Below are 19,102 nucleotides of genomic sequence, written 5' to 3' on the forward strand. Positions count from 1 at the left end.
GTCCATGGTAAGTGGCTGCTAGGAGACAAAAAATCTATGGAGATGCAGGAGTCGGGAGCCATGGGCGATAGTTGTATTTTGAGGGTCAGGAGTCAAGAGAGCCTTAGGAAGACTTATGAGTCAGGGTCCACTGCTGACCGGCGGGTCGTGGTAGTTGAGTCAAAAGGCAGAGGTTGGAGGTGATTATCCACCAACACGCAGCAGTTGAAACTTGAGCGCAAGGGGCGGTTCAGATTCCCGGAGGACACGCCCCTATCGGCCCCGCCCCGCGTGCCGCCCCCGTCGCCCCGCCCCGTCCCTCCCAGCCCCGCCCCTCCAACGCTTCCAACGCTGACTCCCAGGGCTGCTAAGGCTACGAAGAGCGAGCGAGCGAGCCGGCGAGCGCGAGCCGGCGAGCGGCGCAGGGACCCCGCGGGCGGCTGGGGCTTCCGCGGCGCCCGCCCCCGCTCCCTCTCCTAGGGCGCTCGGTGCAGACTGGCCGGCCGGAGCCGCCTCCCGGGAAGATGGCGCTGCACTTCCAGGTCAGTGCGCTCTGCGCCGCGGGCTCGCGCTCCGCCGCCCTGGGAACCCGGCGGGACGCGGGGGTCTGGAGACCGAGGGCCGAGGACAGCGGCGGAGGCCAAAGAGTCGCGGGCCGGTGTCCCCGGACTCCCAGCCCCTACCTCCGCCCCTAGCCGGGGACCGGGACACTGATCTGGGTTGCACACCCCAGGCTCGGGCCGCAGTGTGCAGGGGCTGCCGAGCCTGGCTTGGAGGCGGCGGGTGGAGGGGACTGGGGACAGGCCGAGGGCTCGCCACCGGGAAGGTGCGGACGCCGGCGGCAGGCGCGCGGACCGCGGCTTTAGTGGCGCCCCGACAGGTGGGAGTCCCAGCCGTGCCGGCTTTGGCGCGCCTCGCGCGGCCGCCGAGCGGAGGAGCAGCCTTCCCGCCTTCCCGCCGCGTCGCCGGCGCGGATCTGTAGTCAGCCTCCCTCCACACAGTTGAGCCCGAGCCCGAGCTGAGGCTTGGGGTCCGCCGGAGAAGCGGCGACAGCAGTTGGACTTTAATTGGCCGGTGGAGACAGAGGCTGAGTCTGCGGGGAGTTGCGAAGGAGGGCTCCGCGGCCGCCTCTTTGGAGGAGGAAACCCGGGCCGGGTGCGGGCGCGAGGATCGCAGAGGCTACGAGGATGGGACGCGTGCTTGTATATCCGCGGGCTGCTCTGACATCCCCTTTCAGTTGTTCAGCGAACATTTATTGTCTCCTCACTGTGTCTCAAGCACTGTGCAAAGTTCTAGGGATAAACGATGACATCTTAATATCCTCGCCCTCATAGAGTTCACGGAAAATTACGGTACAAGTGAAAAATGTATGGTAGAAATAGTCACAGAGTATCATGGGAGCACAGAAAAGGGGGCAGCCAGCCAAGTGTGTATGTTGGGAAGGAGTGAGGTAGAGATGCTATGCTCTCAGCTAAGAGATGCTTTAAGTTTCTTTGAGCCTCCATTCTTCCATTAATTATTGAGCACTTACTAACTGTGTTAGATGCTGAAGATACAACAGCTGTGAACAAAACTCTATGGTTTCTACTCTCGGGGAACTTGCAGTCTTCTGGTCCTTGAAAGAGTTGTAGGTGTTTGCCAGGTGAAGAGGAACGGAAGGGTATGGAGATAGAAGGACAGAGTGAGCCAAGGCAAATAATTATGCAAGAATATGGTGTACTGCAGAAAGTTCAGTCTGGTTGGAACAAAGGGATGGGAACCAGGAGAGGGAGTAGGTGGCAGATGACCTGGGAGAGGTAAGGCAATTTCATAATATGGTGACAGTGTTTCTAAGAATCTCATTCCCCTTGTAGATTTCTTTGACCCCCCTATGATCACACTGACTCATAACTTGCTGATTTATTGATTCTTCCAAAGGGTCTTTTTTTAAAACCAGTTACTGTCTAGTAATCGACAGTTCCAGAATGTTATGTAGTATGCCCCACACATTACCTTTTGACTTCGTGTCATTTCTGAGGGTCCTCAGGTCAAAATAATGTATTACCACTTTAGTAAATAGGCCTTGTGGGAAATTTTCACAGGAAGAATCTCACAAGGAGGATTTATGGATTGCAAATAGGTAATCAGATGTTCACAGAGCCCTTGTAAATCTTGAGAGTAAATTAAAAGGTATGGTGAAACTTTGGAATTTTTTCATACCTGGAAAGATGGTGTATAGTAAATCAAGCCCTGGAAAACTTCTTCATATTTAGGCACAGTGTTGGAAAAATTAGCTGCTGATGTCCAAACTACCCATATTGGTTTTCCAGGAATGTACTTCGTATTACATTTCTATAAACAGCTTAAAAGTGGAGTTGGACAAATAAAAGATCAGTTTTGTTGACCCCCCCCCAAAAAAAACCCCTGAAATTTCTCCATTTGAATTCTTTTTAGTGTATAGGATCATATCATTAATAAGTTAACTCAAGGAACATTTGTTAATAGTGATAACCTAGTGTTTTGAGTTTTCGTATGCTCATTAGAGAGTTGAGCCTTGCCACTAACTTTAGAAATGTGCATATATGAAGACACTGAGTCTTAAAACAGTTGTGACTTGTCCAAGGCTACAGAGTTGGAGTAGGCATAATAACTCATAAGTTCCATGTTCCCCATTACCTCTAGCTTACTGTCATCTACCCAAAGGGGCAGCTAAGGCAAAAATTATGCCATCAAGATGATGAGTAAAGAAGCATATTTGTGTAGGGTGAGGTGAGGGTACTGGTCAACATCTTTTTCACATCGTGACATACATAGAAAATGGTAATTGTGTATTTCATTAACATAAACTGCTCATTGCCAAAAGGCATCAGTGCGCACTTTCCCCAATGTCTCAAGCCCTGCCCCTGCTGCCTGGAGTGCAGAGGGATCAATATCTCAGGCATACCTGTTAACCATTCAAAGCAGTTGCATTCTGGTTAGGAAGCTGTGAATTAGGATACCCTGTCCCAAAGGAATTAATGTGTCTGGATTACCTGACAGGAGGCAATCCAGATAAGGGGGCAGAGTGAGGAGAGAGAGAGAGAACTGAGAAGTAAAGTAGGCACTTTAGATAGAACAGAGGTACCTTGATGAGAATCAAGAGAATGTTAGGAAAAATTTAGGGGACTCAGTAGATCCAACTTTTCTGCCCAGGACTGTTTCAGAAGCAGGAAATACAGCCATGCTTCTTAATTCTTAGTCAAGCTACCTGATTTGATCTAGATGTGATTGAGAACTATTGTTTTTAAATGCAATGATAGCATGAAAAAATGTATATGGGAATGACCAGTCTGGCAGCGTAGACTTGAATGGGAGAAACTATAGAAGATCAGTATGGTCTTTTACATTCATCAGTAACTGGAGAGATTATTTATAAGTTACTGTGGATCGTCTGTATGGCAGGCACTGGATTAGACTTTCCCTAACTTTTATATCTTAAGTCCCATGATTATTTTGGAAGGTAGATAATGCTGTTTGCAGTTTTAACAGCAAGGCTTAGAAAGATTAAATTATTTGCCTGAGGTCACTCAGTAAGTGAGTGGCAGATTCCAAAGCTTGTGTCCACTTCATTAGACCAGTGGTTCTCAAATCGAACCATGACGTTTCTAAGACCCCACTACCCTGCACGCTCATTCCCAGAGCCGCCTCTTGAGAAATCCCTGGCCCTGGCAGCCACAGTTAGAAAATATTGCTTGATTGTTCTACTGTCTTTGAATATCAGGTGGAGGTGTTAAGTTGAATCTTTATGGGAGAATAATTGGTAAGACTTTATGACAAATTAGATATGTTCCTGGAGTTAGCCAGACCGAGGTTTGAAGGCAGAGTCCACAAGACTGCCCTTACTTCTCACACCAACTGCAAGTTGGGGGTTTCCCAAAACCACCCTCAGGTTTAGGAGTTTTTTGGAAGGACTCACAGAATTCACTGAAAGTTGTCATACTCAGTTGCAGTTTGTTACAGGGACAGAATACAGATTAAAATTGGTCAGAGGAAGCTGACACAGGGCAAAATCTGTGCGGGTTTCAAAAATAAGCTTCTATTGGCCTCAGGACGTGCTCCCTGCAACAACGTATGACAATATGCACTAATTATTGCAAACTGGAGAAGCTAATCCAGAAAAGGGTTTTTACTGGGGCTTCAGTTCTTGGGCATGATTGATTGATTGCCCACATGTTTGACATCAGTCCTAGGTTGACTATTACTTTGTGACCCAAAGTCCCCACCCTAAAACACATAGTTGGTGTTTCTGATGTGGCCAGCCCCCAACCTGCCACTACTGGGTATGTGCAGCCACTCCCCTAAATAAAAACATCCTATCAGGTATGATAATACATTACCTCCCAGAAGCAAAGACCAAATGTCTCTCATGGCAAATCAGTTACTATACAGGAGGTACAAAGGAGACTAAGGAGAGGGGAAGCAAAAGATAACATTGAGCATGTAACACTACACTCCTGTCTAGAACTCTGAAACTACTGAAAAGAGATGCTTAAAGTGGAAACCATGTTCAGTTCTGTTTGTGACATTTTTGGGTTATTTTTTACATCTTTCTAGATTTCCAAGAAATTTGTACACATATAAAAAGATGGTGAACAGAGAGGGCTAAAAGCGTGGACTGCTAGGTGTGGTGGTGTGTGCCTATAGTCCCGGTTACTTGGGATGCTGAGGTGGGGGATCACTTGAGCTTGGGGGTTCTGGGCTGTATTGTAGTGTGCTCACCTGATTAAGTGTCTCCGCTAAGTCCAACATCAGCAATATTGACATCCATCAGTATGGGAATGGGGGACCACCAGGTTGCCTAAGGAACAATGGATTGTCCCAGGTCAGAGACAGAACTCATCAAAACTCTAGGGCTGATCTGTAGTGGGACCGTGCCTGTGCAGAGCTACTGCTCTCCATCCTGGGCAACTTAACAAGACCCTGTCTCTTGAAGTATGGACTAGGACATCATCTCCAGGTAGAGGATGATGAAAATAAAGAGTGGCAAGTCGGGCAGGTTGGGAGGAGACAACAGGTATTTGGAGTCTGTAGACTTGTATTTGACTCAGAATTTGATCATTTATTTGTAATCTTGAGCAACTTATATATATTTGATCTCAACCTTAGCTTTTTAAATCTGTAGAATATATACGCTGAAAATATGTACTCCACAAGAGCCTATTTTTCAGGATTGGTTTGAAAAAAGGATGGAAATACTTTTGTAAACTATAAAGCACTATGACAAGTATTATCTCTTTCATTGTAAGAAGGAACAATTCCAAGAGATCCAGATAAAAGCCTTCGGGGATACTCAGGAAAAGGTAGTAAGAGGAAGAAAAAAAGAGTTTGTGGGAAATGAGTAACTTCAAAATGAAGGCAGATTCTGTTTGTTGTAATCAAGAAGCTTGATTTCAGAAGGCAGCAAAGATACTGGAAAGTAATTGAAAAGATCTTTAAATTCAATTAAAGTGGATTTTTGTGGCTTACCCGTATATGTTATACTATTAGGGAACATTTATTTCCTGAAACAAAAGCGTTTATTCTCTTTTTTTCAGCATTACTGAAGTTCAATTGATAATAAAATGTGTATATTTAAACTGTGCAATTGGATGGGTTTTGACATATGTATACATCTGTGAAATTGTCACCAAAATCAAGAAAAACATATCCATCCGCCTAGAAGTTTCTTTGTGCTCTCGTGCCCCTTTGTAATCTGTCTTTGCTGTCCCTGTTTCCCCCACTCTGCTGTCTTCCTCCCAGCCAGGAAACCACTGATCTGTTTTGTTTCTTAAGAACCATATAATATATTCTCTGTCTGGCTGCTTTTACTCAGCATTCACCTGTTGATAGTTACATATGTGACTTTTTACTTGCTATATAAAAAGAAGTCATCATTTAGGGGCCAATTCTGTGTCAGTGGCAAAGGCCAGAAATAAGTCCAGAATAATTTGGAAGATCCTTATTTAGACTATAGTCAGGATTGCATCATTGTTTCCTAGGACATGTAAATTGGGTACTGTCCGTTTTGTGTGTGTGTGTGTGTTTTTTAGACAGGGTCTTACTCTGTCACCCAGGCTGGAGTGCGGTCGTGGGATCTCAGCTTGCTACAACCTCTGCCTCCTGGGTTCAAGAAATCCACCCACCTCAGCCTCTCAAGTAGCTGAGACTTGTCAGGCATGTGCCACCACACCTGGCTAATTTTTTATTATTTTTTATCTTTTGAAGAGATGGGATTTCACCATGTTGGCCAGGCTTGTCTTGAACTCCTGAGCTCAAGCAAGTCACCCACCTTGGCCTCCCAAAGTGCTGGGATTATAGGTGTGAGTCACCGTGTCTGGCCTGTCTGTTTATATTTAATAGTTACTCTGTGGGAGGTGAATGATGTCCACTTCTCTTTATTTTACCTCTTAATTATTTATATGGATTGCTAATGTTGTCATTAAGACTAGTAAAAGCTTTAATAATTCAAATCTGATTTGTCAACAAATTGAGAAGGGATTCATTTTTCTGAGATCATTCTCATATTAGTAATATTCTCAGGCCGGGCGCAGTGGCTCAAGCCTGTAATCCCAGCACTTTGGGAGGCCGAGGCGGGTGGATCACGAGGTCAAGAGATCGAGACCATCCTGGTCAACATGGTGAAACCCCGTCTCTACTAAAAATACAAAAAATTAGCTGGGCATGGTGGCGCGTGCCTGTAATCCCAGCTACTCAGGAGGCTGAGGCAGGAGAATTGCCTGAACCCAGGAGACGGAGGTTGCAGTGAGCCGAGATCGGCCATTGCACTCCAGCCTGGGTAACTAGAGCGAAACTCCGTCTCAAAAAAAAGAAAAAAAAAAAAAGTAATATTCTCAGATATCAATGTATAAAACTAAGATGAAAATTTATTAGTTTACTATGAAAAATAAAGTTTCCTTAAAAAATCAAGTGCTAAACAGAAGACTGCTTGATTGGTTACTAACCACCATATTGTGGGTTTAATTGCTTTATATGTCTAGATAATACCTTTCCACCAGGGTAAGGGTCTTTGTGTATCCCTTTCTCTAGAAAGATTTCTAATATACCAGGTATGGTATGTGTTTGTTACCATTACAGTGAAAGAATAACTTGATTTTCCCTTTGAATCTTTTGCAAAAAAGTCAAAGCTTTCCCCTTTTATCTTGTATGGCCTTTCATTTATTAATAATTTGAAATATCTTTGGGACAAACGAGTGACTGGTAACATTGTTGATTTAAATACTATTTAAATACACCCCAAGTCTGTTCTGTCTTGAGGTTCTTTATATCAGTATAGCAAAAAAGACAAATAATTTCTAGACTTTTCTGTACTCTTTCCAAATAGGTTTACTTAGGTATCATTGAATTGATTACTATTAATATTAGTTTTCTAGGGCTTACAACACTTTTTTTTGAATTAAGAGCCTCGTTATGTTTCCCAGGCTGGCCTGGAACTCCTGGGCTCAAGTGATTCTCCTGCCTCAGCCTACTGAGTAGCTGGGATTACAGGCGTGTGCCACCATGCCTTAACACAAATATATTCTTATAGATCTGGAGGCCAGATGTCTGAAACATATACAGATTTGGTTCCTTTTGGAGGTCCTGAAGGAGAAACCATTTCATGCATTTCTCCAAGCTGCTTCTGATGGTTGCTGGCAATCCTCAGTGTTCTTTGGCTTGCAGAAACATCACTCTGGTCTCTGCCTACATCTTCATATGGTCTTCTTTGCTGTGTCTCTGCATCCCAAACTTCCTCCTTTCTCTTATAAGAATACCAGTCAGTGGATTTAGGGCCCACTCTAAATCCAGCATGGTCTCATATCAAGATTTATATTTGAATATTCAACACTAATTTGAATATTCAAATGTAATATAATTTGAATATTTCAAATTATTAACAAATGAAATCCAATCTTGGTCTCATACCAAGATTCTTAATTAAGGATTTGTGAAGACTCTATTTCCAAATAAGATCATTTATAGGTACTGGGATTGGAACTTGGACATATATTTTAAAAGGATATAATGAAAACCAGCAATGTTAAAAACAACTGTGTGCCAGAAGTTACATGGCACTAACTCTTAATCCTCCAAACCTGTGAGATAGGCACTGTTATTAGTCTCATTTTTGCTGCCTTTTGTTAAAGAGATCTTTTACTATATCTTGGCCTAATTCTTTTTGTTGTCAAAGTCTACTTCAAAGAATCTTAGGCCTAGATGAATGCATGCCATCAGGATCAACTTATTAATTATACTGATTATTATCAGTTCTAAAATTCAGTCCTCCAGATTTACTAGATGAAGGAAAAGACTTGGGGTTGATCATGAGAGGAAAAAAGGGACCCTTTTAATTTTTGTACATATATGTATGTTTTTTTCTTGTAAATATTTTTCTTTTATATATTTTTAATTTAAGTTCTGAGATACATATGCAGAACATGCAGGTTTGTTACATATGTATACATGCGCCATGGTGGTTTGCTGTACCCGTCAACCCATCACCTAGGTATTAAGCTCCGCATGCCTTAGCTATTTGTCCTGATGCTCTCCCTCCCCTCGCCCCTGCAAGAGGCCCCGCTGTGTGTGTTGTTCTCCTCCCTGTGTCCACATGTCTTCATTGTTCAGCTTCTGCTTATGAGTGAGAACATGTGGTGTTTGGTTTTCTGTTCCTGCATTAGTTTACTGAGGATAATGGCTTCCAGCTCATCCATGTCCCTGCAAAGGACATAGTCTCATTTCTTTTTATGGCTGCATAGTATTCCATGGTATATATGTACCACATTTTCTTATCCAGTCTGTTATCAATGGGCATTTGGGTTGGTTTCATGTCTTTGCTATTGTGAATAGTGCTGCAGTAAACATACATGTACATGTATGTATCTTTATAATATAATGATTTATATTCCTTTGAGTATATACCCAGTAATGGGATTGCTGGGTCAAATGATATTTCTGGTTCTAGGTCCTTGAGGAATCACCACACTGTCATCCACAATGGTTCAACTAATTTACATTCCCACCAACATTGTAAAAGTGTTTCTATTTCTTCACAGCCTCGTCATCATATGTTGTTTCTTGACTTTTTAATAATCATCACTCTGACTGGAGTGAGATGGTATCTCATTGTGGTTTTGATTTGCATTTCTCTAATGATCAGTGATGTTGAACTTTTTTCATATGTTAGTCTCATAAATGTCTTCTTTTGAGAAGTGTCTGTTCATGTCCTTTGCCCACTTTTTGATGTTTTTTTTTTTTTCTTGTAAATTCGTTTAAGGCTCCATGTAAATTCTGGATAGTAGACCTTTGTTAGATGGGTAGATTGCAAAAATTTTCTCCTGTTCTGTAGATTGCCTGTTCACTCTCATGATAGTTTATTTTGCTGTTTAGAAGCTCTTTAGTTTAACTAGATCCCTTTTGTCAATTTTGGCTTTTGTTGTAATGGCTTTTGGCAATTTCATCATAAAATCTTTGCCCATGCCTATGTCCTGAATGGTATTGTCTAGATTTTCTTCTAAGGCTTTTATGGTTTTGAGTTTTACATCTAAGTCTTTAATCCATCTTGAGTTAATTTTTGTATAAGGTATAAGAAAGGGGTCCAGTTTCAGTTTTCTGCATATGGCTAGCCGGTTTTCCCAGCATCATTTGTTAAATAGGGAATTCTTTCCCCATTGCTTGTTTTTGCCAGCTTTGTCAAAGATCAGATGGTTGTAGATGTGTGGTCTTATTTCCGAGGTCTCTATTCTGTTCCATTGGTCTGTGTGTCTGTTTTGGTACCAGTACCATGCTGGTTTAGTACCAGTACCATGCTGTTTTAGTTACTGTAGCCTTGCAGTATAGTTTGATGTCAGGTAGCGTGATGCCTCCAGCTTTGTTCTTTTTGCTTAAGATTGTCTTGGCTATACAGGCTCTTTTTTGGTTCTATATGAATTTTAAGGTAGTTTTTTCTAATTCTGTGAAGAATGTCAATGGTAGTTTGATGGGAATAGCACTGAATCTGTAAATTACTTTGGGCAGTATGTCCATTTGCACAATATTGATTCTTCCTATCCACGAAGATGGAATGTTTTTCTATTTGTTTGTGTCCTCTCATTTCCTTGAACAGTGGTTTGTACTTCTTTTCGAAGAAGTCTTTCACATCCTTTGTAGGATGTATTCCATGGTATTTTATTCTCTTTTTAGCAATTATGAATGGCAGGATTTGGCTCTCTGCTTTTCTATTGTTGTTTTATAGGTATGTTTGTGATTTTTACACATTGATTTTGGATTGTGAGAGTTTACTGAAATTGCTTCTCAGTTTAAGGAGGTTTTGGGCTGAGATGATGGGGTTTTCTAGATTGTAGGGTCATGTTGTCTGCAGAGACAATTTGACTTTGTCTCTTGCTATCTGAATACCCTTTATCTCTTTAGCTTGCCTGATTGCTCTGGTTAGAACTTCCAATACTATGTTGAATAGGAGTGGTGAGAGAGGGCAGCATTCTCTTGTGCCAGTTTTCAAAGGGAATGCTTCCAGCTTTTACCCATTCAGTATGACATTGGCTATGGGTTTGTCATAAATAGCTCTTATTGTTTTGAGATATGTTCCATCAATACCTAGTTTATTGAGAGTTTTTAACATGAAGGGATATTGAATTTTATTGAAGGCCTCTTCTGCATCATTCTATTGAGATAATCGTGTGGTTTTTGTCATTGGCTCTGTTTATGTGATGGATTATATTTATTGATTTACATATGTTGAACCAGCTTTGCATCCCAGGGATGAAGCTGACTTGATGGTGGTGAATAAGCCTTTTTTTTTTTTTTTTTGAGCCGGAGTTTCACTCTGTCACCCAGGCCCACGCTGAAGTACAGTGCAGTGGTGCGATCTCAGCTCGCTGCAGCCTCCACCTCCTGGGATCAAGGGATTCTCCTGCCTCAGCTTCCCGGGTAGCTGGGACTACAGCCATGTGCCACCATGCCTGGCTGATTTTTTTATTTTAGTAGAGATGGGGTTTTGGTTTTGCCATGTTGACCAGACTGGTCTTGAACTACTGACCTCAGGTGATCCACCCACCTCGGCCTCCCAAAAGCACTGGGATTACAGGCATGATCCATGGCACCCAGCCTGGATAAGCTTTTTGGTGTGCTGCTGGATTTGGTTTGCCAGTATTTTACTGAAGATTTTCACATCAATGTTCGTCAGGGATACTGGCCTGAAGTTTTATTTTTTTGTTGTGTCTCTGCCAGGTTTTGGTGTCAGGATGATGCTGGCCTCATAAAATGAGTTAGGGAAGAGTCCCTCCTTTTCAGTTGTTTGGAATAGTTTCAGAAGGAATGGTACCAGCTCCTCTTTGTACCTCTAGTAGACTTTGGCTGTGAATCTGTCTGATCCTGGGTTTTCTTTGGTTGGTTATTTTTTTCCTGCCCCAATTTTAAACTTGTTATTGGTCTAATCATGGATTTGACTTCTTCCTGGTTTAATGTTGGGAGGGTGTATATGTCCAGGAATTTATCCATTTGTTCCAGATTTTCTAGTTTATTTGTGTAAAAGTGTTTATAGTATTCTTTGATGGTAGTTTGTGTTTTTGTGGGGTCAGTGGTGATATCCCTTTATCATTTTTATTGTGTCTATTTGATTCTTCCCTCTTTTTCTTTATTAGTCTAGCTAGCAGTGTATTTTATTAAGCTTTTATAAAGACAAGCTCCTGGATTCATTGATTTTTTTTTGAAGGATTTTTTATATCTCTATCTCCTTCAGTTCCACTCTGATCTTAGTGATTTCTTGTTTTGTGCTAGCTTTTGGGTTTGTTTGCTCTTGCTTCTCTAGTTCTTTTAGTTGTGATGTTAGGGTGTTGATTTGAGATCTTTCTAGCTTTCTGATGTGGGCATTTAGTGCTATAAATTTCCCTCTTAACACTACTTTAGCTGCGTCCCAGAGATTCTGCTATGTTGGCTCTTTGTTCTCATTGATTGCAAAGAATTTCTTGATTTCTGCCTTAATTTCATTATTTAACCAGGAGTCATTCAGGAGCAGGTTGTTTAATTTCTATATAGTTGTGTGGTTTTGAGTGAGTTTCTTAATCATGAGTTCTAATTTGATTGCCCTGTGGTCTGTAAGACTATTAGGATTTCAGTTCTTTTGTATTTGCTGAGGAGTGCTTTTCTTTCAGTTATGTGATCGATTTTATAGTAGGTACCATGTGGCACTAGAAGAATGTATATTCTGTTGTTTTGGGATGGAGAGTTCTGTAGACACGTATTGGGTCCCCTTGATTCAGAGCTGAGTTCAAGTCCTGAATATCCTTGTTAATTTTCTCTTATTGATCCAATAATATTGACATGGGGTATTAAAGTTTGCCACTATTACTGTATGTACTGTGTGGGAGTCTAAGTCTCTTTATAGATCTCTAAGAACTAATTTTATGAATCTGGGTGCTCCTACATTGGGTGCATATATATTTAGGATAGCCCTTCATGTTGAATTGTTCCCATTACTATTGTGTAATGCCCTTCATTGTCTTTTTTCATCTTTGTTTAAACTCTGTTTTGTCAGAAACTAGGATTGCAAACCCTGCTTTTTTTTTCTTTCCATTTGCTTGGTAAATTTTCCTCCATCCCTTTATTTTGAGCCTATGTGTGTCTTTGCACATGAGATAGGTTTCTTGAATATAGCACACTGATGGGACTTGACTCTTTATCCAATTTGGCAGTCTGTGGCTTTTAACTGGGGCATTTAACCCATTTACATTAAAGTTAATATTGTTATGTGTGAATTTGATCCTGTTATCATGATGCTAGCTGGTTATTTTGCATACTAGTTGATGTAGATTCTTCATAGTGTCCTTGGTCTTTGTATTTTGGTGTGTTTTCTCAGTGGCTGTTACCAGTTTTTCCTTTTATATTTAGTGCTTCTTTCAGGAGCTCTTGTAAGGCAGGCTTGGTAGTGACAAATTCCCTCAGCATTTGCTTGTCTGAAAGTGCTATAAAAGCGCTAAGGAGAGAGGAAGAAGTAAAAAGAGTAATGGGAGCTAGAGTAGATCGCATTTTGGTGTAACTTGTGTATTCCTTTTATGAGAAGGTATATGCATGTGAGGGAATGTGTGGGCTAGTGTAGCTGTAAGGTTGCCACGTAAAATTCAGGCTACAAAAGACAACAAAAAGGCATTTTGTAAAGGAATATCCCATTATTTTCATATGCCTACCCTTACATTGAAATCTATGCCAATATTTTTCTTTTCTCTTATTCAAGTTCAAAGTGAGATAATCTTTTTTTCAGAAGACATGTTTAACAAAACATGTTTTAAGCTGGAGAGGAGTGCTGAACTCATTTTTAAATTCTTTTTTTAGATTGTTTCCATGTGTCGCATATCGTCAGATGAGATTAGATTTATATCATCAGTTAGGATTATAAGCAGAATGCTTTAGTCTTTGTGCTTATGGAATAGGACCCTTTAACATAACCGGTTATTACATTGCTAGAAATACCATGAGATCAAGTCAAAATTCTTGAAAATCCTACAGCACTTTGAGTTGTTGGTTCAGAAGCCCCGTATTGCATAGAATAAAAATAATATATATATGTTTTTGAGACAGGGTCTTGCTCTGTCACCCAGGCTGAAGTACAATGATGGGATCATGGCTCACTGCAATCTCGACCTCCCAGGCTCAAGCGGTCCTCCCGCTTCAGCACTCCAGTAGCTGGGACTACAGGTGCACCCTACTGCCCCAGCTAGCTTTGTTGTATTTGTAGAGGGGGTTTTGCCATGTTGCCTGTGGTGGTCTTGAACTCCTGGGCTCAGGTGATCCTTGTGCCTTGGCCTCCCAAAGTGCTGGAATTATAGGCATGAGCCACCACGTCTAGCCTTAAATTCTTAAAATTTGAGAAAGAATATAAATTTGGTTATCTGCAACTTGCGTATGATCATTTCCCCCATCCATCTCCCTAACCTTATCTGGTATCTCCTTGCTGTGTTTATCAGCCACACTGACCTTTAATGCTTTGAAATGACTAAACTGTATTTTACTGAAGAGCGCTGGTAAATGTTCTTTCTTTGCCTGGATGGTCTTCTAGTCTTTTTAAAATCTGATTGACCCTTGTAGGCCTCAGCATAAATATGATTTCTTTAGACGTACCTTTCCAAATCCTTGTTGTAGACAAGTTCTCCCCTTCTTGTCTTCTCCCATTGCAGAACTATTAACTTGTAAGTAAATAATTTGGGGAGTAGGAGATGGGCCTGTTTTGTTTCCAACTGTATCTCCTAGTAAGTAGTTGTATTTCAGTAAACACACATCAAGTTAATGAATGCACATGTGATATTTGTATCCCTTGTTTTTTGTGGTTAAATATTGACCTCATTTTTTTCATTCAAGTCAAATGTTAATTTTTTTTTTCTTTTAAGAGTTTGGCTGAATTGGAAGTGTTATGTACTCATCTCTACATAGGGACTGATCTTACACAAAGAATAGAGGCTGAGAAAGCACTCTTGGAACTGATCGACAGCCCAGAATGTCTCAGCAAGTGTCAACTTTTATTAGAACAAGGAACAGTAAGTATTTGGTAACAGTGATTAACCATGTAAGATCAGTAGATGTATGCCATTGTTAATGAACTCGTGTGTGTTAGCAGTGGTAACTGAGTGATATTGCCACAGGGATTTTTTGTTTTTGTAAAACTGTAGTTTCACTGTCAAAGGGGTTAATCAGGAAAAGAATTGGAAAACCTGGAAAGCAAATTTAGGGAAGAGCCAGGAAATGAAATAGGAAAGAATTGAGATAGTTTCTTGATTACTTTTGGTCTCTTTTTATGTCTCATATTAGTGGGCAAAAACCACATTTTTAGGAAGTTGAATAACAACTTAAAAAAATCTAGATAGGGGAGGCAGATTGTAATTACCTCTGAAACATGAAAGGATAATTCCAAAGCATTCTGATCATCTCTTGCCTGCCTCCCTCCCATCTAGATATTCATAGTCTAGACATTTATATTCATTTAGTAAAATACTTAAATGTAAAACCAGGCGTTGTACTGCCTACTTGATTTATGTACATGAATCAAAGTAGCTCTTTGTTTAGTTGGAGAGGCAGATATATAAATAGCTATGGAATGATTGCGGTAAGAGATTGTGTAGTCTAGAGCAAAGTTGGCACACTTTTTCTGTGAAGGGCCAGATAGCAAATGTTGTAGATTTTGTGGGCCAGGAGACAAAATGCAGGATATTTTGTAAGAACAGCTATAGTAAGAGAAAAAATAAATTTCTTCAAAGTTTTATGGATGAGATTCAAAATATAATAATCTAATACAGGTTTTTTTAATGATACAGGTCTGTTAATAAAGAGAATAGAGCTATTTTTGGGAGGATAACATTTTGCTTAACTGGAGTTCCGAATTGTTTTCTATCGTCAACATTGATTGCAAATGTTCATATGTTAATGCTGATCCGTAATGAGATTTTATATTTGAAAGTATCTTTTCACATAGATAGGTACTATCAGATACTAATATCAGTCCATGAGCATATGATTATAATTAAGCACATGCATCGTTTACAAGGCATTTAAAGAATTCTGTTAAATCTTGATATTTGCCTTTTAGTGTGTCATTATATCGCAGATTAATCACTTCCAATTGAAGATTAGGTGGGAGCTCTTAATTACACAGTTAAATGGATTTTAAAATATGGAAATTTTCTTTATACTTGCATCAAGGTCTGAAGCTGGAGCTGTAGTTGAAGCTCAGAAAATATATCTCTGAATAGAGATCTCACTACTTGTTTTAACTTTTGACGATGTGGGGAGTATATAAAGCTGCCTGACATTACTTGCAATTCAAATGATGTTAGTTGTTATCAAAATGGCTTTACTTCACGGTAAGTTCTGCATATAGGTACTAGACGCTTTTTAGGCAATTTTGTAATTTTAGGTTGAATTCATTAAGGAACATTATCAATTTTGCAGCAAAGGTAAGTTCCAAAGCCATTTAGTGTTGAACAATGGTGACTTTGTTGCCTCATTCAGAAAAATTTTAGCCTTATCCCTGAGCTAAAAAAAAAAAACGTAGTAAAACTTTATCGCTGATAAGCTATTTAACTATTGTGTGATGGGACAAATGAGGATATTGTTTCCAATACTGAATATGCAGATACTGCTTTTTGATCTTGCAGAAATTCACAGAACTAAATTTCATAAAAGTGAACGAAGTCCACTGTTAACACTATTGATTCATTAACTTCTGATAGATTCATATATTTACTATACAGTATCTGCAGATGAATAATATGGTGAATAACCATAGGTTTTAAACATCTTAAATTTTTCATAAGCTTTGTAAATTTGTTCAGCTAAGTCCTTTTCTGCTCCATATGTTTTTACCACTAGTGTGACATATCATACCAGATTCTACCCCAGTTTATATTGAATTAACACGTCCCCAAGTTCTTTGAAAATATTCTGGACTGTAGTTCTCCCACACTCTTCATAGAGGCCAATTCTTTAGTTTCTTCACACTCAGCATTGACCTCTGGAACATACAGATAGTAACATTACAAGTATGAACATTCTAAGAAACATCTGTCCACTCATCATGAGTTAAGGAGACCCTTTCCAAATCATTTGCCTTGTTTTCAAATTGACTTTTGATGTTGTTCCAATGTCTTCAACTCTTTGAAGGCCGGGCGCGGTGGCTCAAGCCTGTAATCCCAGCACTTTGGGAGGCCGAGGCGGGTGGATCACGAGGTCAAGAGATCGAGACCATCCTGGTCAACATGGTGAAACCCCGTCCCTATTAAACATACAAAAAATTAGCTGGGCATGGTGGCGTGTGCCTGTAATCCCAGCTACTCAGGAGGCTGAGGCAGGAGAATTGCCTGAACCCGGGAGGCGGAGGTTGCGGTGAGCCGAGATTGCGCCATTGCACTCCAGCCTGGGTAACAAGAGCAAAACTCCGTCTCAAGAAAAAAACAAACAAACAAACAAACAAAAAACAAAAACAAAAACAAATGAGCAAACAAAACTCTTTGAGTACTCGTTCCCACCAGAAACTAATAATCTTATTTTCTCTGCACATGTAACTTTGGCCGCTGTAATAAGACAATGGTGATTTAATTAACTCATCCTTGGTAAATGGCCGTGTGATTGGCTGACAGATGAGCCACTTGGAAACTTTGGTTGCAGGCTCATTTTTTATATTTGTAAAGACAGTCTACTATGGTGAGATACCAAATTTTCTACTTTTTCTGACTTTTGATTTCCTGAGTTGGGACTATTGTGATGAGAATGATGGGGATATTGATTGCTTGGTCTGATATAGTCAATGTATATCGTATTCTTTTAGGACAACTATAGTAACATTGCATAAAAAGCACGTTGTTGGCTGGGAGCGGTGGCTCACGCCTGTAATCCCAGCACTTTGGGAGGCTGAGGAGAATGGATCACAAGGTCCGGAGTTCAAGACCAGCCTGGCTGACATGGTGAAACCCCACCTCTACCAATAATACAAAAATTAGCTGGGGATGGTGGTGCACGTCCGTAGTCCCGGCTACTCGGGAGGCTGAGGCAGGAGAATCGTTTGAACTTGGGAGGCAGAGGTTGCAGTGAGCTGAGATTGCATCACTGCACTCCAGCCTGGGACACAGCGAGACTCCATCTCAAAAAAAAAAAAAAAAAAAGAAGCTCATTGTTTTGTCATGTAATCAATAACAGAATGATCACACTCCATTGTGCCTTAAAAATTAGATATTTGAAGTCCACTTTTATCTTTTCTTATTTTGATATGATAGACATGCGCTGGTAATAACAAAAGATATGTGTCATGTCATGGCAGCACCCATGGCTCTCTAGTCACTGTGGTTTATGATGCTCTGAGCAGCAGTAGGAAGCACTGAGTGCCACACCTGGTCTCTGTCTTAACTGTTCAATTCTGCTGTCATGGCATGCAAGCAGCCGTAGGCAGTGTGTACGTGAATGAGCATGGTTGTATTTGAATACACTTTATGGACACCAAAATATGGATTTCATATATTTTTCTGTCACAAAATATTATTATTGTTTTGATTTTTTGAACAATTGAAAAGCTGCTTGAAATTGTAGGAAACATTTGTAGCTTACAAGCCATGTAAAAATAGGCAGGATTTGGTCAGGGGCCATAGTTTGCTGGCCTCTGGTCTGGAGGAAAAAAGAGAGGGAATATCTTTGCAAGAATTTCTAGGGGATGGAGTGAATACCTAAACCAAATTTTGAAGGATGAGCATGCATTTAGAGAGTTTGAGTATAGTATTAAGATAATTGGGGGTCAGAGAATATAGGCAGACATGGGTTCCAGGGAACACGGAGGCCAGGGCGGGGAAGATATTGGAAGGACTCTAAAGGCTGTCGTGGTCAGAGCAAAGTCGAGAATGGACCCAGATGAATTTGAAGAGATTATCAGAGGCCAGATGGTGTAGGGCTGTAGACCATGGTAAGAGTACAGTATTTTATTTGAACTTGCTAAGTCATTTATTTCTCCCATTTGCTTATTGTTATTTGAGATGGCTGTCTACACCTCCCTCAATTAATGATTTCTTATGAGAGATTGTATGCCTATGTATGTATATCCTTTTCTCTATATATGTATCTCAAATTGACATATTTTATCCCTTGTGAATTTGCCATTTTGGAAAACCAGAAGAATTTCTGTTATTGCTTAGAAGAACATTTCTATCATCATGCTTCGATTATTTTAATTCATTTGTGATAATAATAAATACAATTATTCTTTACAGACATCCTATGCTCAGCTCCTTGCAGCAACATGTCTTTCAAAACTTGTCAGCCGAGTCAGTCCTTTACCTGTTGAGCAGAGGATGGACATCAGTAAGTGGTTTATTTTGCTTTTTAACCAATTACACTCGAAAAATACTTTTTCTTTTGAATATACTAAACTGTTACTAGAACTGCAAATTTTTTGAGTCTGTCATTTTTTAAAACATGAGCATCAAGTTTCATTTACTCATCTGTTAATGAATACTGATGTGTTACATAAAGCAATGTCTAATCAAAAAAGCATTTGTTTAGTAATAAACAATAACTAGCATTTTATTTTTTGTACTGTTTGTTAAGATTTGTACTATCTCAGTTTATCCACCAAACAAGATTTTTGAGTCATCCTCATTTCATAAAT

The 19,102-nt window shown here is 40.4% G+C and overlaps 1 protein-coding gene across 4 annotated transcripts in view; it reads left to right on the forward strand.

Moving 5' to 3' along the window:
• Window positions 1–395: 395 nt before the first annotated feature.
• RANBP17 (RAN binding protein 17) overlaps window positions 396–19,102 on the forward strand; it is a 392,396-nt gene continuing 373,689 nt past the window's right edge. For 3 of the 4 annotated variants that reach the window (XR_004263498.1, XM_032260328.1, XM_032260329.1), the window contains exons 1-3: window positions 396–521; window positions 14,349–14,495; window positions 18,705–18,795. Coding sequence is in view for 3 of the 4 variants with exons in the window: in XM_032260328.1 (XP_032116219.1) it covers window positions 504–521; window positions 14,349–14,495; window positions 18,705–18,795 (256 nt within the window). In the remaining variant the exon portion in view is untranslated. Of the gene's footprint in view, window positions 522–14,348; window positions 14,496–18,704; window positions 18,796–19,102 lie in introns of those variants that run through there. The other variant, XM_032260330.1, reaches the window with a different exon arrangement.

Source organism: Sapajus apella, unplaced genomic scaffold (assembly GCF_009761245.1).
Source record: "Sapajus apella isolate SASKATOON/1434 unplaced genomic scaffold, GSC_monkey_1.0 scaffold117, whole genome shotgun sequence".
Lineage (NCBI taxonomy): Eukaryota > Metazoa > Chordata > Mammalia > Primates > Cebidae > Sapajus > Sapajus apella.